The sequence below is a fragment of the Tinamus guttatus genome, unplaced genomic scaffold, assembly GCF_059628265.1.
Source record: "Tinamus guttatus ecotype Peru unplaced genomic scaffold, ASM5962826v1 Tinamus_guttatus_pri_ptg000451l, whole genome shotgun sequence".
Classification (NCBI taxonomy): domain Eukaryota; kingdom Metazoa; phylum Chordata; class Aves; order Tinamiformes; family Tinamidae; genus Tinamus; species Tinamus guttatus.
In genome coordinates, this window is record NW_028288985.1 from 2,215,392 (window position 1) to 2,236,371 (window position 20,980).

Consider the following 20,980-nt stretch of genomic DNA (forward strand, 5'->3'; position numbering starts at 1 on the left):
AGCTGCTCTTCCTGCAGGCCTTCTGGCACTGTTAATCTGTTCTGGTGATAGCTGATAAGACCTTTATATTCACTTGTTCAAAATTATCTGACACCCAACATTCTGCTTGAAAGAGCCTTTTAAAAAATACCTATTCAACAAGAGCTAAAAAACACAGTGATTTAGTGCATGAGCTGTACACGCATCAGTGTGGAGTGATCTCCAAAATCATGATGCCCATTTTAATATGATAATGCAGATGCCTGATTATTTGCGGAGTACTATTCATTGCAGTGTTGATTTTGTGGATCAAATCTTCAAGCTCTGTAAAGTGGTATAGCCCTAGTGAAGCCAAGGCAATTTTCATCAGCTCAGGATGTGACTCCTTATGTGCAATTTTTATTACGTGAAAGGGAGCGTGTATGGGATCATATAATTCCTTCTTGCTAGCAGCGTTTCATCTGTGCTGCCCAGTCTCCTTCTGGGCTGGGGCATACGTGGATTCTGCTACCTGGGTTTTGTTTCATCCATAAAATGGAAGTGTTCGTCTTCAATCAGTGGAATTTTCTGGTGTTTGCAGTCCAACTTGGAGATTACAGCTGGCAGAGTCATGTATTTATGCATGTTTTACACCGGAGCAGACTAGACTGCCCTTGGAATTAGCAGGAATTGCCCTTTTTTGAAGGCTGACAGCCCAAGAACCGATGTTACCATATGGATTTGAAAACTGTGGCTTGCAGAGGTGAGCGCTACCAACCCCAGAGCCCTCAGCAGGATTACAGGCCTCAGTTGGGCTGTCCTTGTTTTCCAAGTGCTGCTTACTTTTGAGCTGCATTTCACTGAGGATGTGCAGCAGGGAGAAGCAGGCGACTTCTTGTACCTTGCTTGTCTATTATGGTTGAGCCTTATAAACTACTGCTTCTGTGCAAAGGCAGTCCTTAAAATTATAAAGTGCAGATATAGGTAAGTAATCAAAACTATCAAAACTCTGATAGAGTGCCACAGTGTCTGCGCAGCTCTTCCCGGCAGGCATGGGAGCCCTGCCTGGTCTCTGCCTTAGAGCCGCTGAGGAAACATTTGTCATATGAGGAAAGACTAAGCCAGCAGATTCTGTTTAGTCTGGAGAAAAGAAGGCTGAGATGAGATTTGATCAACATGGTCAAGTACCTGAGGGGTGACTGTAGGGAGGATGGGGCCAGGCTCTTCTCTGTGGTGGCCAGTGACAGGATGAGGGGTAACGAGTGTAAGTTGAAACATAGGAGTTTAATCTCCATATGAGAAAGAACTCTACTGTGATGGTGACAGAGCACTGGAACAGGCTGCCCAGAGAGGTTGTGGAGTCTCCTTCTCTGGAGATCTTCAAAACCTGTCTGGATGCCACCCTGTGCCATGTGCTCTAGGTGTTGCTGCTTGAGCAGGGAGGTTGGGCTAAATGATCTCTAGAGGTCCCTTCCAACCATAACCATTCAGTGATTCTGTGAAACAAGCCTGAAGATTTGGTCTGGCAAAGTCCTTAAATCTGGTCTTACCTTTGAATGCAAGAATATTTTATTTATTTCAGGTACTTCCAGAAAATAAATGGATTTCTGTGCTTTGTTGAAATGATGCTTAGCACCTTGCAAAATCAAGCCCTAAAAGAGATGAGTGCAAAGACTTCCAGCCATTTTGTGTTTCTGAAAGTATTTTCTTTCTTCTGTCATGTTGAGAGGAGAGAGGGAAAAAAAAATCTGCTATTATATAGACTAGGGCTCTTGAAATGTTTACTGCTTTCCAGGAACCTGTTCCCTGCCTTTCATCTTTGGAGTTGCTCAGGCTCCTCGTGATCACTTGCACCTTTACAAAGCTCACTTGCCCTGTGTATAGATCAGCTCAAAATTTTATGCAAAACTTCCAGTCGTAACTGACAGCAAGATCCTTACCCCTGAAAGTGAGTCAAACATGAAAAAAAAGAAAAAAAAAGTTACGAAAACACAAGGCTGCTCAGGAAGCCCATTAGCAGTTTGATCCCTGAGAGCTTAAGGCCAGCTTGTAGACACAGCAAGGAACCAGCCAAAAATCATTCCAGAAAGCCAGAGAAATGCCAAGCGGAGCCTGAGTTGCTGTTTTGTTGAAGAAAGAAGTTCCAAGTTTGGTCAGATGGGCTCTGCAGTTGCCAGTGGATTCTTGTTTCCAGAGTCTGCTCATCTCTCGTTGGTCCTGCAAAGAGTGGCAAATTACCAGAGAGGTCTGTTCTGGAAGTATTTTAGTATATGATTAAAGGAGGCTTCATTGACACTTGTTTCTCTTCTCCTTTCACTTAAAAATACAAACCTAAATACGTACGACTATGACAGGATTTGATAGTTGAAGTATATTGTAAAAATTTTGGCATCCGGGGAGAAAACAAAACAGGCCTAATTTACTTGAGGCAGGCACTTTGCATAGATATTTTCTTTGATTGATGATTGAGTGTGGTATCTCCTATATTGATTTACTGACAGCAATTTACACCAAAGTTGCACAAATGATACTTTAAAAAGATGCTTAGAAGATGATTCTGATCCTTTTTCAATGACTGAAAATTATGTTAATGATGGACTAACATTGGCCTGTTCAGGAAAAGTAAGAAGAAGGCAGGCAAGGACTAGGAAAGCTTGTTTCAGTGACAGTGAGTATTGCTACATTTTACTTAGGACGAATTTCACTACAGAAATGAAAAAGCATTTCCTTGAGGGAGCAGATATATTCTGTACCATTTTGTCTGTCCAGGCACCTACAATATTTGTCCTCTCTGTGATTTTATAGGAATGCCTATTGCTGCATAAGGAGAATTGCTTCAGGAGAAATGTTTCTGCTTGAATACATTGCTGCCCTAAATTTTATGTATGACCTTCTTTTGAACAGATGCTTTAAGTAGTTGAAAGTTCATATCTGGCCCAAAGAAAAACATATTTAACAAAGATAACGATGAAGGGAATCACAGGAAGGACGTAGGAGTTTTTCTGCGTTTTTCCGCAGCTCTGCAGCTGACTTGCAGCCCAGCAGCACAGGGTTTTGCGGGGCCTCGCAGCCTGCGGGTGCCCTGGAGCCCTCCCGGAGCATCTCGCCAGCTCCGTGGCTCCAGGCACGCGGTGTCTGCGCGAACTGCACCTTGAGCTCAGGCTTCCTGGCCTCTCTGCCCCTTGGCTCTGCTGCCAGTGGCTTTGCCAAGTCATGGCACCAAGCTCAGTAGCAGGGAATAAACGATCCTTCCTCTCTTTCTCGTTTGGTGCTGTTATTTAGTGGTTTTTAAAACAGTGTGTCATCTAGCCCATACTGCTTTTTCTTAAAGTATCTTCTTGCATGGAGTTCTTTTCAGGCTTCTTTCTTTCTCCATTTAACTTTCAGTAATGCAAGGAAAGGAGCTGGTGGCCTCTGCAGTGTGATTTCCATTATGGTGCTGAAGGACAGAAGCTGGTAGAGACCTTAGAAATTATTCTGTAGCTAGATGCTTTTGCATGTTTCTAATAGCATGGCCCTTAGAAAGCAATTTGGATTAATTAGAATGTCTGGGCACTTTTGCGATAAAGACATGTCTAGTAATTATCCAATGTCCAGAATAATCTATCGGGCTTGTGAAGTTTAAGTCTGAAAATTATTCTCCCACAAGTATTTGTCTTTCTAGCTGTATTTCTGTTATTAAATTTGTTCCTCCACAAGTTAGATAAGAAGAAATGTAATTATTTAGCTGGGAAGCTTAATGGTGAGTTGAAGAAAACCAGTGAAGGTAAAAGATTGCCTTGTGCTTTTCCTGTAATAATATATAAATATTTATACATACGTAAAACTGCATGCTACTGATACACTACTGAAAAGGCTAGAGATGAAATATAAGGAAATTGAAGGTGTAGATATTCATTATAACTTCATTACATCCTGTAATTCTTATACGTGTAGTATAAGAAATGTCAAACACAGATTTCTCATGTAATTATAATCCTCTTTCACTTGCATCTTGCTGCGTTTCCCCATTCTCCTTTAAGCGAAAGCTTTGTCCTGAAGGACCTCGTTAGGGTTTCTTATATTCTCAGGACACAACAGGCATTTTTGCTCATAATAACTTTATTTTAGAATAAGATAATGTGAAAACAAAAGCAAACTGGCTGTAAACAAACAGTCTCACTGGTGCAGTTCATCCCCACGCACAGGGTCAGCGCAATGTCCCTGGAGATGTCCCTCTGAACTTTCCAAATGGGCACTAAATGTTCTCTGCAGCTGTCTCGTTCCACGAGTGTGCATTTGTGACCTTGCAAGCAGATGAAGGAGAAGCAGAAAATTTCTCACTGTCAGTAAGATCATCTATTCTGTCCATGCTTCCCTCTTCTGCTTCTGTCACAGTCTCATCCTTAGAAGATAAGCAGGTGGTGTCTTGGATTTAGGGCTAAGGGAAACAATTGAAAATGTTGCTTGGCTTGTGGAAGCAGGTAGTGCCACTGCTGCTTGTCCCCAGTGAATGACACCCCATGCAGAAGCTTTTGTGAGGAGGCAGAGCGGGCATGTTGGCTACAGAGGTGGGTACTTTGGTCGTGTGTTGGTTGAAAGGCTGTGTTAGAAGGAAGCAAGAGTTCAGATGGTCCTAGGAATCATTTGCCCCACAGGAGCAGCTGAGCTTGTTTGAGGATGGCGAGTGTGAGGGGACGCGATCCAGCGAGCATCTCGGCGGGGCAGCAGTGTGTGTTTACTTGAAGGTGAGAGAGCTAATGTGAGGGCAGAGGAGGAGCGGGTGGGATGATTCCACTGACGCCTAGGGACCATGGCTGCCCAAGGAGAGGTTTGTGGTCCCCAGGACCAGGCCAGATTTACTAATGCGGCCTGCATTGGCTGAGGCTGGAAAGCTCCCATTCCCTGCGAGTGGGTCTTTTAAACCCCCTGCTGTGTTAATGGGAGCAAAGGATGCCAATCAGCATGAAACCAGCTACCTCGTTCCCATTAATTCCTTTGTTCGCTCCTTCATCCATTCAACACAAAATTCACTAACACAAGCATGAAAAACAGTAAATTTCAAATAAGACAAAGGTGCTTTACCTTGAAGCATGCTGACTGCAGAGTCAGCTTGCAGGCTCAGCTCCCTTCCCAGCCAATGCATCTTCCGAACATAGGGCTGCCCATCTTTTTTAAACGCTGGTTAATTTGAACTTCAATTTCACATATATTTAAACACTTATGTGATGAATGGCATTTTTTCTCAAACAGACTTCTATCACTTCGCTTGTTTGAAGTAGTAGTATGAACAGGTTTAATTTTAAGCACATGCTTAGGTCCTCTGAGGGACATTTTTCGTTGCAAGTAATACTTTATTTGGTTTAAATTTTTTATTTGTGATTTATGTCTACTTTATAAATGCAATTCAGACTCTGTTTCCTGGGATGTCCTTTGTATAGATGCATCCTAAAAACGTATTGTGCAAATCTCTTATTATTTTTAGCTCATAGGTCAAAATTAGTCATGGCTATAGTTTTCTCTATTTCACTTGTCTACAGGAAAACATTTTATGTTATATTTGTCTTGTTATGATTTAACAGCATTTTTTCCTTTAATACAGGTGCTATTGCTGCAGGAGATGATTTAGTAGAGAGCTTGGTAACTTTTAAGAGAGCTACAAGTATTTTATCAAGGATTTTGTTACACAGGGGGCATCTCAAGTATCCTAGACAAAGGCTTTATCGCTAGTGAGCACATCCAAATAAAAGGTATTTAAGTACTATTCTTAAATGGAGAATTTCCTTCAGATACCTGAAATGTACATTGAGAACATACCTATATTGCACCTTTGCTAAAAGTGTGTATAGGAATGTTCTTTTAACGACACTATTTAAAGGAGATGTGATATAAAAATATCTAGTTGTGTTCTTCCCCCTCCCTCCCACAGAGTTTTTTTTTTTATTTATTTATTCATTGTAGAAAACATAGTTCTTGGCCATATATACTGTAGGTCCCTGAAACTCAGTGTGTCTTAGATGCTATGAAATTCTCTTCTGTATTTCATAAAGGAAAATTATTAGGCAATATCTATAGGAAAAAAACAGGAACTAATGAGCTTGATTTTATCCTTGAGTTCATTTAGGCCATATCTTGTCTCTAGGATTTGTGAACGTCATTATATGACATGAAGGAAGACTTCACACCATACATGCAGATAGGGTAATCTGCTCCATATATTCAATCTTATCCTGATTTCTAACCCTGGGAATTAGACGTTAGTATAATAATATTCAAAGCATTAATCAGCAGCTGTGACATGTTTTTTTACTCCTCTTATCCTGGCGTGCGGCACCTCGTGATGGTGCTGGCTGTTCCCCATTGCCCCAGTCACGTATCTGAGCACCACCTACACATTTGAAGACTTTTGCCTAAAATGAATTTATGCTACTTGACATCACTGGCAATACTTTCAGAAGCAATGCTACTTCCATAAGTGAAGAGGGATGTTTTGGTGCAGTGGAATATATAGCTTTGGTCACACATTTAGTTTTGTATTAGTTATGTGGCCTTGGATTCCTTTTTTTTTTTTTTTTTTCTACTTGTGATTACTTAACGGGAATTTCACCCGGGGCATCATCTGTAGTCAGTGCAGAGAGGCATTTCCAGAACAGAAGAAAACATAGCAGAAAGACTGTTGAAGCATGAGGGTATAAATTACCAAAAAATCAAGCAAGAGATTAAGACCTTGCACATTTTATTTTTAACCCATAATTTTGCTCTTGGCTCTGTCTTGCAATAATGCACTAATTCAAAATAAAATTGTTCAGCTTAGGCAAAGATGCTCAGAAACAGAGGAAAACCTAGGAATTATACTTTTAGGGGCCATATCACTGGTATGCATGACCTGCGTGGCCTCCTGAAGGACTAATAGTCTGTCTAGCGCTGAGCACCAGGATGGATCTGGTAATGGTTTTTTGCCCTTGACGTGTCCTCGGTACTTCTGACGTTCCCTGAGCATCTCTGATGTTTCCAACGTTGGGAGGTTCCTGATGCTAACGGTACTTGTAACACTGTGCTGATTAGATCTGCAAAGAACTGAATTATATGTTAAAACTGCCAATTTGCCCATGAGAGTTCCTTCTGCTCTAGCAAAGTGGTGCCAATAAAGACTGGGATACTTTGGATATTGCACTTGGGCCTTGGAAAAGTGCCTCAGGATATGCACAGTTTTGCCACGGACCATCAGCAACCAGAAATGAGTTAGTGCTCCCTAAAACTGACTTGCTGTGCTCAAATCAGTTTTCTAAAGATGACATTGCAAGTATTTCTTTCTATACTGCGTGACAGTAACATCAGATCAGAGTCAAAATATCATGTCCTTGTCTTTTAAAAGTAGTTTTCTGTAGTATTCCGACATTTTTAAACGCAAAGGTACTTGTCATATCGTATGGAAGGGAATCAAGGAATAAGCTCCAGAAAACCAGTTTAAAACACTGCTTAATAAATGGATTCCCTGGCAGTTTTTAGATGATCTGGGAAAGGCAAGCTGGTGGGGGAGAAGGGACTCTCACTCTGAAAGTCTCTGCTGGAATTAAGGCCAGTTGGAGGCTGTTTGAACTCCTGGACTTGAATTTTTAATTGTACAAAATCTGATCAATGGTAGTCATTCATGGAACTTTCATTTGGACTAATAACTAGACTTTGAAGAACAATCGTGTTGGGATGATACCACATTATCATTTGTTTCCACTGCAGTGGGTTTGTGTGTGTCTGGTTTTGTGCATTCCTTTCAGGAAATTCTGTTAGACTCAAGCTTCTCTGTGTTTCAGCCTGTCTTTGGGAGGGCACTCTCAAAATCAGTGATATTTATGTGTGCAGATTAAAAACCTGTAAAAAGATGCATAGACAATAAAATGTTCAATTATGTGTGCAATGAATGGAGCAATATGTACACATAAATAGGACATAAAACCTAGTTTGCTTTATAGTCTGGTTCAAATTTATTTTCAAAATAATTGGGCTAAGTCTACATATGGATGTATGAGTTCCAGTTATGGCAAGCATATTCACACTTTATAAATATATTTGGGGTGTGTGTGTACATACATATATATATACAAATACATATACACACACATATATATATATAGTTGCACTTCTCTCTGTTTTCACAGTGCCTGATTTTCCAGTTTTTGAAGTGCAGAAATTGGTCCCTGGGATGGTATATGTCCAAGGAGAGGGTAGTATATCTACTTTCTGTAATGCTCCACAACAGGATATAGGACACGTCCCTACTCTGGTTCTCTGTTCAGCAGCTCTTTGAATGGTTGAAATACCCATTTGGAGAGTGCCTTGATCTAAATCTTCATACCGTAGAAAGTAAGTTTCAGTCCTCAAGGAGTTATTTTTCAGAATCTAGTGTATAAGAGATGTGTGTTAAAAATGTGCAGCAACCAGAAATGCCTTATTTCTTATTTTGTTTGATGTTGCGTCATGGAGTCATGGAGAGTCATGGAGAATCTTGATGTAAGATTCTTGATGTACATCATCTTACCTGCATAAGAGAGTATCCTTTCCCATCCTCATGCACCTGATGATTTAGACAAACATTAATCTTATTCTTAAGATTCTGGTACAAAGACGGTAGCATTTTTGACACAAGTTGTTTTCTTATCTGTAGTATTTAATAGCCTGACTGTGGTTTCTTCGCTGTGAAATATCATTGCCTGTTTTATCTGCTGGATATATCACTTAGGCATTTCTTAGGGTTTGATAGAAGTAAACAAGCAGAAAAGTACCTTCAGTCTTGGCACAAATTCAAAGAATACAGAATACACCTCTTTTAAGCTTCTTTTGTTCTCCCTTTTTTTTTTTTTTCATATGATATCCTTCTAATTATGTTTTAGACATTGAGGTGTGTCGTGGAATGAAAGTTGGGCAGAATCTGTGTATGTGCTATTTTGCAGCAACTGGAGTCACAACATGAAGGTTGAGAAGAGTGTTGCTGCATGAGCAGCTTTGTTGTGCCATGATTACAGAAATATGCCTATTATAAAGGTTACAGGGCCCTGTATTCCCATCAACTTCTGCGAGTTCAGCTAAAAATTGGTTTGAAGTATTAGTTTGTAATAGACAAGATCCTGTGCTGCTTTGTTAAGATTTCAAATTACCTGCAGCGGAGGCCATCTATTATTTTGATGCTGCTCTCAAGCTTTCTTGCCATCAGGACTGGAGGTAAAATATGAAGAGCTGTGCGTTCTTGCATTGCAGTGGATGAGCAATCACTGCTGATGGTTTAACTGATGTATCCTACAAGGAATATCCTAGTTAATGTTATAAAATCAATGAATATGCACTAGCATGTATAAATGTGTGGTGCTGGTCGTAACTCACCCCTGAGCTCCACAGATCAGTAAAGCTTTATTGCCTTGCTAGTTTGTGAGCAGCCTGGCTCAAGTTCTGTGGCATAATTAATACTTCAAGCATTTCTGAAGTTTCATAATAGTACATGTTCTTGTTGTCGTTATTATCAATAATGCATGTTATGTGGCAGATAGATGATTTTGTTGCGGGTGGGAACTGTGCGAGCTGCCTCCAGCTCGTGTCGTGTGGCAGGAAGGGAGGCCGGAGCCTGTGGGACCCGCGGGTGCCTCAGCACCGCCGTGACCTGCACCCAGACCAAAGGGCTAACCAGGGCTGGTGGCCACGAGGGCGGCGCACAGTATCACATCAAACTACAAAAAAACCTGTGTAAATTAGTTAATTTTTAGAAGTGGTCCCAAGAGTGCATGGTCACAACTTTATACCTAAAGAGGAATTTTCACATGCATCTAAGCATAGTTTATTTCCATTTCAGTGTACGTTTTTATACTAATTTCTCATCATTTTGTAATTTTGAAAGTGGATGTTGGAGGAATGCTTTCAGAAATGTCCGAAAAGTGTAAAACCAGAACTGCTGGACAACAGCAGTAGCTTTTGCGGCCTCAAATAGCCTCTGAACAGAAGGACCTTCTTTTTGTGATGCTCCTGATGTGCTGTAACACAGCAGCTGATCCCATTGAAATGTTAAAGAATATGACATGTCTTGTGATGAATACAGGAATACATTTTTGCCTCCAAAGGAAGTCATCTTAAATATGTATGAACCTTTTGTGTCCAGGCCATAGTGTGGATTGATTTCTTTTTTTTTTTTTTTTTTCTTTTTTTTTTTTTAATTTATTTCCCTCAAGGACACAAAGTGAAAGAGCAGTTTAATTCCATTTAGATGTCTATTATTCTTAAAACACCGCGCAGTACTGACAGGGGCATTTAAGTTGTATTCTGGCGTCCTCAGAAGTGATTTCTTTTGGTAGTAGCCAGGCAGTGGGAGCAGTGTTTTGTTGCACAGGTTTGAATAACTGCTCAGAAGTATCAGAACCTGTTGGTCCTGGGTCATAAGCCTGTCTCTAAGGGGCTCAATCACATAGCATGTTGTGTGCCTGTCTAATGGCTAATAAAACACATTTTATTAGAGTGTTCAGTACAGTAGAGGCACTTGCTGGAAGGGGAGATCTCAAGACATTTGCCAAGGCAGCTTTGATGAGAATCTGGGCCGTGTTCCTCCGTTAGCTTCCCTGCTTGCGGCCGGCTCTTGGTGGGTCTCTGGTGACTGCCAGGTTCACCTGGAGATTGTGGAGGTGGGCTAGGCTCAAGGAGGGAAATCTGGAGTTGAAGCTTGTGCTTTATAGTATCCATTTCATTCTTGCAGCAAGTCCTGCCAGATAATAAACAGCATGTCCGATGGCACTTACTGTTTCTTGAAAAAGAGTAGCAATTTATCGATCCAAGTGTTTTAACTGTGTTTTGTGGCATTGTTCAAGAGCCAGGACTAGCTAATGGGTCAGAAAGCAACGGTTAAGATGCCTGCAATTACAAAACTGGCAGGCTGTTGCTGTGAAAGGAGTGCAGATCATGGAAGAGAGATTTCCTTTTTTTAATTTCCTGTTTATTAGTATAGGAAGGGAGCCTGTAAATTCATTATAAATTGATTTGCAGTGCAAGAATTTGTAGGTCTTAGCTGCCTGGAGTGTATTTAGTAAGATGTGGTTACTTATCTTGATGTGCCAGTGGTCCCTAATGTGCAGGCAGGATCATGGGAAGCATTAAGGAGAAATGCTTACGTTGGAAGCTTTCAACTGAGAGCCAGTAAGCTGGTGGGACAGGACGGTGTCCTTATTTCTTAGAAGCACAGTTTTGCTTACAGCTTTAATGAAGGAGAAGATATTTACTTGTATGCTAATACAGATTTTCATAAATATCACCGATTCTGCTTTCAAGCCATATATTGGATTATTTCTTATGTGTTTGGTTACCTAATATTTTGCAGGTGCAAAAGCCTATGCCCTAAGCTTATAGCTGTCTCAAGCAGATTTGAAATGGGGCCAATGGCACTTGGAGTTTGCATTTGAGAAAAGCAAGGCAGTGATGGAGGTGTTTGTTTCAGTGATGAAGAGCATTATCCATCATCATCCTGGGCATCAGGGAGCTGCAGGTTTTGACCAGGGCCTCGTTAAGCAGCCTCGCTGTTTCTGAAGCAGCGATACGCTGGGGTGTTACAGTAGCTCAGGATGGCTCCTTGTCAGGAGATCAGGTCAGAGGTGTGTTACTGTCTCATAACAGCTCTCTGTTGCTGCATCGCTCAATTACAGTCAATCCTTACATAGAACTAACCTTTCCATCTTAATTTGCACGCAGCAGTCTGCATGGATCTTCTAGTGTTTATTCATTATGTACAGAAGCTGAGGAATATATTGCAAAGCAAGACGATTCGGTGAAAAGAAATTATGGATGAAAGAAATGCCCTTCTCCCTTTACTCCTCCATGTACTTTGTGAGTCCATTACCCCTGCTGACACTTCTTTGTTCTCCTATCCCCGTGTCACTCACGAGTTACCTGATACTAAGAGGTCCATTCAGCAGTGACCCTGTTCTTGCTGTTGTGCCGAACACACCTGTAGCTCTCCAGAGATAGGAAATTTTGCCATCCTGCTTAGAAACTTCCATAAAAAAATCCAAAAAGCTTAAATGAGGGTTGGGAGCTCCAAACAATGTTGTTTTGGGCATCCCTGAGTTCAGGGATGATGCGCTCATCTAGTAATGTCACGAAGAATGGCGAGATAGCTGCAATGGTCAAACTTGTACCAGAGACTGGTATAGATTAATATGTATATTAATCATTTATTGGGTTCATTTTCGTAGTGCTTTTGTTATCTTGGTATTTTATTGAATGATATTTTACTGATTTGATTTTATTCAGTGTTCTCTCCCTCCAGGCCCAGCATCTCATTGCATTTGTTCTTGTTTATATTTCATCTCCTTATGAAGTATCTCTGCAATTCCCTTGTAGGTGATGGTGTTGCTTTCCAATACGTCATTAGGAATTCACTGTGGGATAAAATATGGAAGGTGGTGATGTGGGCAAATAGCACCTTGTTTGAACACCGGTAGCTTTAGTAATTGGTAAACAATGAACTGTAAATAGATTAATGTTTTTTAAAATTTTCTGTTATACAAATGCCCTTCCTTGAATGTGCTACTTTTGCTCACTACTCAGAGGCATTTGCCCTTGCATTGGGACTTTTGCATGCAGCACAGTTTGCCATACTTAAAACAGCTTATGCAATGTGGTGAAGCTGTGCAGATATGGTTTTTATTGCTTTGAAAATTGAATTACACGAAAACTTTCTTGTTAATTGTTTTGCTCCATTCTCATTGTCAACGCTTAATTCTTGAATGTAAAAATCAGCTGGAAATGTAGTACTTCTGCAGTGTCAGCACAGAACATAAGGGGCGGCATTGTTGATGCACCCTAGTAGGGTTTGTTCTCATCAGTATCTAGGATGGTGGGCAATATTATTTCCCAGTCTTCTAGGCGTTCCCATGTTGCGCTGCTTCCCAGCGGATCCCCGGGCGCCCCGGTCAGGCACTGAGCCCGCTCCGCTAGCGAGGCCGCCGAGCTGCCCCGCCAGGATGGGCACAGGGGCCTCGGGGCAGACGCTGCTTCCTCGTCTCCCTACAGGCTTCGAGCCGTGATCCCGGCGTCTTTGTATCGCTCCTAGACTTGTCTTCCTGTTGCGAAAAGAGTGAAAAGGAAGAAAATATAGAGGAGCTCTGCCAAGAGAAAACAGATAGTTAGAAACTTGAAATAATTTAAATTTAAGACAATCAAAACAATTACATGTAGTTTACAGGATACCGAAGCTGTTTGTTATGCAATTTGAGATGTAAATGGTGAACAAAGCATAGTTGCACTAACTAATGATTAAATCCTGACATGAGAAATTTCTACATGAATAAAATCGGAGACCTAAACAGACTCGAGATGTAGTCATCCATCAGTTCACACCAAAGAGTCCTGCAGCCAAGTGAAAAGTCTTCAGGCATCTTATTTTTGTGAAGTAGTTATTGGCAGGGTTTTGCAATTTGTGTAGACTGACACTGCACTGCTAAATAAGATGAGTTCAAGAGGCTTTATCAGAAGAGGGTGTTTTTTCTTCTATTGTCAGAAAATCATATTAATAAAACTTAATAGGAAGTTGAAAGTAAAATTGCAGCAAACTGTGAACTTAATATTTTCCTGGTGGGAGCTCATTAATATCTCAACAGGTATGCTCATGCATTATCTTAATTGCACATGATCCTTAGGGAAATTGCCTTTTCTGAAGTTTTCTGACAACTGTCCTTTGGTGAGTGGGTTCAGGTGCACCATTTTATTAATCCTTTAATAGATTGTTGGGAAGAAGATAGCGTAACTCCATCGCATTTAAATAGCAGGGCAGTACTAATTATTTATGTGGTTCCAGTGACTTGGCAGGTCTTCTGCAGAGCAAGGGCAGTTGCATCAGAACTTGGGAGTAGGTGGGATGCAGGTGTGAGGGGAAGGGAGCTGGTGCTCCCCGGGGTTGCGGCAGCCTTTGGACGAGCTGCCGAGGAGGAGGGTCTCGAGGATCCCGTGAACGCTGAGATAAGGAGACAACGGGATAAGGAGACAACCCCAGGGAGTCTGAATTGGAATGAGTGCTGTAAGACAGCAGCTGTGCTGTCTGTATGGGCGGTAGACATAGGTGTCCAGGTGGATAGCATAGGCAAAGCATGGGGAGACCAGCATCTGCTCAGCTGGATGGTGCCTGCTGCGCTGAAAGGTCCATTCTTGGTATATTCAATATGGGCATTTATGGGCGGAAAGGTGGACAATGTAGAGAATTTTTCCCTAGCTCAGCATCCTCCTTTCCCTTCCTTCTACCTCCCCCCCGCCACCAAAAAAACCAAAGCAACAACAACAAAACACTCATCAAGTTTGTCATTCAGTTGTCAGCTGGTTTTTGCTCTCAAGTTTCTAGTTCCAGCCCTGATGCTGGAGGATGTGGCTTAGCAGACCAGGAGAAACACTTTGTGTTGTGCCTGCTTGCAAAACAGACCCGGCGTCTTTAGCAAGTCAGCCAGGTGATGAGGGGGATCCAAAGAGAGCTTTCCATTAGCAGAAAAAATGAAGTAAATGAAGAATAATGTTCAACGTTAAAAATAAATTAACATTAATTAATCCCTGACAAATGCAATGTTCCCATTAATCATTCACTCTTAGTGTAATCAGACATCAACTAGGCAAGCAACATGCAAAGCTCTTGAAGGTGACGTTTGCCATGATCTTGTAAACAACGTGACCGCGTTGGAGAAAATCCTCCTCTCGCAGGGCCGCTCTGCGGAGCCGTTTGCTGAAGCGGAGGGTCCCTGCAGAAGCCCCTCGCACAGCTGCGTCGTCTACCTGCGGCCCAGGGGACACGAGCAGGGGTGGCCCCAGCACGGGCAGCTGCGCGTGCGCCCGGGAGAGCCCTGGGCTCCGCTGTGCTGCGCGGGGCCAGGGGATTTTATCCCCGGGGCTTTAAGGATCGCAGCTCTCCTGCCAAAGTGGTTGAGCTGTTTGGAAAGTAGAATGTAATTCCCTAAAGCTTTGATGTTTCAGACGTGTCTTAGAGTAGAAAATAGAAAAATGTGATGGAAAAAGATGACGGAAGAGAATGCTTGCTTCTTTAAACTTAAAAGTTTTGAACAGATGATCAAATAGGAGGTACCAGCCTATATCAACACAAAAGAAAAATAATTTTTTTATAAAATAGCTGATTAATGTAAAAAAAAAAAAAAGAAAAAAGTTCAGTGCTGTGATGAAGCTTTCTCCATAACAAATCTATTCAAATTTTACTTCTTTTTTTCCTGGAAAAATGAAATTTGTCATTAGTGTGATACTTATTCATGAAATTATGGGGCTAAGACTGAGAAACACTTTAAATCATGCTTCAAAATATATTATGTAGGAGAAAAAAAAAAGAGTTAAAAGGAGTCTGTCTGTTTTCCACAACTGAGACATTTCAGCCCTGCTTTGGAGAGTCCTGAGCGGGTCTGACCTGTTCTCCCCACCTGCTGAGGCTCTCGTCTCCTGTGTTTTGTTGTCAAAATTCCCAGGAGCCCAAGGCGCGCGTTGGGGAGAAGCCATCATCACGTCGCAGCAGGGCGCGTTGTTTCTTCGTTGTTAGTCTGGTTAAGAGTTAACGTGAGGTTGTGTTTTTCAAGCTAAAGTCACTCTGTAAAACAATATAATAACCAAGAGGAACATATGGTGCAAGGTATGGGAGAACAGTTTCCGTTCAAGTCTGTGAGATGCTTGTCCACATCCGAGGGGAATAGATCGAAGCGCTCAAAAGTGAGTGGAAGAGGAACTGCTGGGCTGTGCTGGCTGCTGCAGACAGATGCTCAGTTTGTGCTGCCGGGAGGCTGGCGGATGGGAAGGAAGCAGTGCAGGAAGGGGTCACATCTTGCAGAGGCAGCTCTGAGATGCTCTGATATATTGGGCAAAGTTAAACTCTAGTGGCTGTGGTAAATATTGTACCTATTTAATTATTTTTCTTCTGATAGCCAAAAAAAACCCTACTGCAGTTCCCCTCTTCATTATCACTTCACATTGTTTTTAGGTAGTCTGTAAGAAAGCAAAATCAAAAAGATATAAAAGCCTGGGGATGCTTTTATTGCTGCAAGCAACTGTGACAGCTGAAAGTGTTTTTTGGACAGAGGAAAAGAGGCTTAAAAACCCAAAAGTCTCCTAAGTAATAAAAGTACTGGAGCAAATTCCACAGACAGTTCACATTTGTATAGCTGCAGAACATACTTCTTTTGATTTTTACCTAAAAAAAAGCAGTTGTTGGCACTGAGGAATGCAAATACTCGTTTGCAGATAAAATGCATTTTCACATCTCCTATTTATAATTCAAAAATCCCAGCACACTGCTGTCTCAGTGTGGTTCAGTATGCGGGGCTGTAAATTGTGTACTGGATGCTTGGCTAATTAATAGCACCCATAACGTCGGCATGATTAACTGTTCTGCTTAATATAATGCCATCAAATGAATAGACAAATTAAGCTGATAAGCAACCGAGCAAGCTCTTTTAACTGCATTTTACAAAAAGGAAGAGAGCTGTCCTAAAATGTCACCAATTATTTATTAAACAGTTATTGTAAGCACAGGCAAATTAGGAATTACAATCGTTTTTGAAGGCTGCCATGTAATAGTGGTCAACATCCTGCTGTGTTCTTTCTGCCAGCCTGAATTTTAACTATTTAAATTTTCTGTGACTGTAACAGTGGAAGGTCTTGTTGGCAACATGCTGTCTAAAACCAACAGATCTAAAATAAATCTGGCGAGGCTTTGTAGATGACTGCTGTCTTACATTCAATGCCTACAGCATCCCAGCTTTCTGCATGATTAACCATGTCTTTTTGACATCAGTCTTTTAAAACATGAGCTGAAGCTACCAAATGAGTGACACAACACATCCAAAAGAAAGGCTGTTCCAAGTAGTGGTGGATTCAGTGCTCTAACATACATAATGACAGCCTTAACACCAGCTAAAATTTAAGCATTTATTTCAGTTTAATAATTCATAGCAGCTAAAAGTGATGCTGCGCCAGGGACCTGATTCAGCAGAGTCGCTGCGCGCAGGGATCCCGCTGGCGCGGGAGGTTTTTGATCGAGGGCCATAAACCGTGTTTGGCTCTAGGCCGTGTTGAATGAGGCTAAACAGATCTTAAATAAGTCATGTACTTTGCTGTGGTTTGTAATAGAAGAGTGAATATTACTTTTAAGGATAGGAACATTTCTCTGCAATTTTTCAGGGATGTTTACTAATTTCGTGTGCTTTAGGTAAGTTCAATTGTCTGCTGGGTCTTCAGGCTTCATTTTGCTTCTACCTGTCCACTTTTATTGTGCTGCAGGACTTGTTAACGTGGCGAGCGTGTGTACTCTGGAAATGCTGTGTTTGCTCTCTTGTGCTTCTGACCTCCATGGGACTGGAGGTGCTGAGCCCTTTGCGATGTTGAGCATGGGGGAACGTATGAGAAGACTGGAAGAGCTAATAAATACTTGTAGAATTGCCATATAAAGATAGAATATTAAAAATGCCTCATCAAGGCATGAAATACTGACCTTTCCACAATCTACAGCATTCAAAATCTATTATCCTGCTTGCGGATTTTGCAGATCCTTTCTCATCCTCTTTGGCATTTCAAGAGAGAATTATGGAAGGCTCCTTAAATTAAGAAACAGTTGGAACAGTCCCAGACTGTTACCTCAAACTTACACAATGTATTTTGATATTAAGGAGATCATAACTGATGGGAATCTTTTTTATCAAGGAGAAAAGAACCCTAAACAATATTCTAACAATATTCTAAACAATATTATGTTCATAAGTTAACAGTATCCATCACAGTCTGCATTTGGGAGAAGAAAAAGCAGTGATTGGTTTGTCATGGATGGATGTGGGTTTAGGGCAGAGCCAACTGAAAAAAACAGAAATATATATATATATATATATACATATAAATATATGTATATAAAACTTGGAGTTAAAATGTGATGTTTAAGAACTTCCTCAAGGAACTGATAAAAGCTCTGTGTGTCACCTGTGAGGGCAGGGTGGATTCCACCTCTGTTGAACTCTTAGATGACTGATACTAGTCAAACCAGAAAACCAAGAAAAAGGACGTATCAAGAAAAAACATGGTTTGTATGTGGTGGATGTGATTAAGATGGCCTGCAAGGAACATATTATGATTGTACAATATGTGAAGTTGTTTGACTAATGACTTTTTGTATAATTTTCCACTTGAAATTACTGAAAAGATTGTTTCTTTGACTTGCACATTGTAAAGGAACACAATAGAGAACCACATATGGGTACAAGGCAGAGAAGTAAGATTCAGCTAAAGCGAACTGCTTTAGCTAGTTGCTGCAAGAAGTACAATGAATGTATGAATATGTATATTTATCAGAAATTATTTTTTTCTACAGATCCCACAAATCAGTTATGCCTCAACCGCACCAGAGTTGAGTGATGACAGGCGCTATGATTTCTTCTCACGTGTGGTTCCTCCAGATTCCTTCCAAGCGCAAGCAATGGTGGACATTGTAAAAGCTTTGGGCTGGAATTATGTATCCACTTTGGCATCTGAAGGGAATTATGGAGAAAAAGGAGTCGAGTCCTTCATGCAAATTTCCAGAGAGGCAGGTAGGCAACGCCCCCCTTCCTCCAGAAAATGCTGTTGTCTTGTACCAAAGGTTATATTATCTTTCTAGAATATATATGATTAAAAGGTTGCTCCAGTTCTTTACAGTTCATTTGTTCCTAGGACTGTTCCTACAGTTCCTAGACACTCATGCCTAAACTGCTTATGGAGTTTGAGAGCTTGAAACCTTAGTGACGTTCAGTCATTTCTGGAGAAAATAGAAGATGCTGGTCTTACCAAACTCTTGATATTCCACGGAACAGGATTGTGTTACGTTGACATGGATAGAAGTCAGATTTTGAAATATTATCTCTCCACAGCAAGAGATTGTTTGAAGATACCTTACTATTACACATTGACTTGTCTTATACTATTGTGTTCACCTTTCAAATCACCTTTTAAATAGATTTTTTTTTTCAGCATTTCTGTTGGCCAATTCAGTTGAGAAAATTCATACCCTTTTACTTGATGGCTCTGAGGTAACAAGCAAACAACTTCAGTCACAAAGATCTACTTGGCAGTATGATGTGAGACCTATCAGGTGCTTGTTGAGAGATGATTCACTTTTTACTTCTTAAATGTTTTATTTAGTGGTAGTGCAGTAAGGGCGAACATGAAAAATTAATACTTTCAGTGCTGGGTGGTGTTGCTCATCTGTTAGTGATGTTCCAACATACAGGGAAATGCATCTTCTTACATTGGGTCAGGCTTAGGTGTGGAACCATCACAAGTCATTTAACAGAAGTCCCTAATTCCGCAGTTTGTTTTCCTGTGGCAGTAGGAAGCGGAGCAGCTTGCCTGAGAGGTGTGGCTGCTTCGTCAGCCACGAGCCACTGTTGCCTGTTATGCAGCAGTCCCCACTGCACAGTCATATTCTTGTGCTGCTAACTTGCTCTTCAGGGTAAAGTAGTTCTAAATTTCCCTGGAGACACTAGAACGTAGGAGGACTTCAGATGGCACTTCAGGGAATACAGATATAAACCAATGACAAGCTAATTTGCAATCCAGAATCATTAAGGTTTGTAAATTGAAATATTTGAAATTGATTCTTTTGCTAGCGAGGAAAAATAATCAGAAGATGTCACTCATCCAAGCCTATCTCCATAAATGCACAATATATCCTGACATGTTACAGCGAATCATGAACACATCATCATTTTATAAGAATAAGCTCTCTTATGTTCTGCAAATGGAATTCATGGATCTAGCAGCCTGTAGCTGTCCTGGCATCATATTGAATATAAATGGCATAACTCAAACTATAATTCACTTACTAAATTACACAATTGACTAGCCAAATTAATAAGTGCCTATCAGTCAGAATTGGAAAAACTAGAATGGGACAGACGTTTCTTTGAAGCAGCCACCTGAGGTTTCCCTTTTCTCTCTTGTTGCCGAGCGGGTCCCACAGCGTGCGCGGTGCTCGTGCACGTTGTCCGCGTGCTTCGCAAGGCGCCGCGTGTCGGCTTGCTCCCAAACTGCCACGGGAAGCTGCCTCTGTCCCGTTTGTCAGCATAATCCAAGAAGTGACGACAGAGGATGGTTGTACTTAAAGCAAGGGGCTTTAGGAAGGAAAATCTGATTGTTTCATTATGTCGATATTACAGAAGGAACCTATATTTGCATAATTTTTTTCTGTTCGTTTGAATGCATATTTATGTGGTATTAAAGAAAATGCTTTTGGATTTATTACCACAGGAAGTGACAAAATGCCAGTATTAATTATAATTTTAAATTAACTTTATTTGCAAATATCCTTGCAAAATGATACAAAAAGTATGTTCGCATGTCAAGGACAAATTCTAGCAGCATAATACCGTGTCATTTTATAAATTTTCTGTAGAATACATTAATGGCAGTTTTCCATGTAGCCAACATAAAACGCAACGTAGTTCATGAGAGAGGGCGTAGACGCTGAGCGTGCCGTGTCCCTTGGGTCACGGCAGGCTGGGTGTGCTCTGGGTGGCAGATGGGGGCTGCTGTGACATGATTTCCCAGAGCATCGGCAAGAGAAAGCATACAATACTGTTGGGGTGGCCTCATGACCCTGTGCGCAGGGTGCTCAGGAGACCTTGTGTCCCCTCCTGGGAGCACTACCTGCCATGTATTTTATTCAGATATTTGATTAATGAGGCTGTTAGGTGGTTACTGCAGTCACAGAGTCTGTAGGGGCCTTACAGAAAAGCCACAAACAGCCATAAATTTTTGGGCTCACAGCTGTGGCAGAGCTTGTAGCTTTGTTCTGTCTATTTAAAAATTACATTGGAGTGGTGAAGAGCAGGCTGTGTAATCACCAACAAAAGGAGAGAAGACTTTTGCTAAGGGCAATGCACTTGAGGTATTGAGTATGTTTAATGGGACCAAATACACGTGGCCTGACTGAGGTGTATAATATAAAAGCATCTTCACAAAAGCAGCCGTATCTTGTGTTATCCTCATAACACAGTGACCCCGAAGAAATGGAGGGCGA

General features: G+C 41.2%; 1 protein-coding gene across 4 annotated transcripts in view; it reads left to right on the forward strand.

Annotated features, from left to right (window-relative positions):
• The window catches only part of GRM7 (glutamate metabotropic receptor 7), a 283,339-nt gene that overhangs the window by 75,037 nt on the left and 187,322 nt on the right, over positions 1 to 20,980 (forward strand). For all 4 annotated transcript variants that reach the window (XM_088532061.1, XM_088532062.1, XM_088532059.1 and 1 more), the window contains exon 2: positions 18,296 to 18,512. In XM_088532061.1, the coding sequence (XP_088388187.1) occupies positions 18,296 to 18,512 (217 nt within the window). The remainder of the gene's footprint in view (positions 1 to 18,295; positions 18,513 to 20,980) is intronic.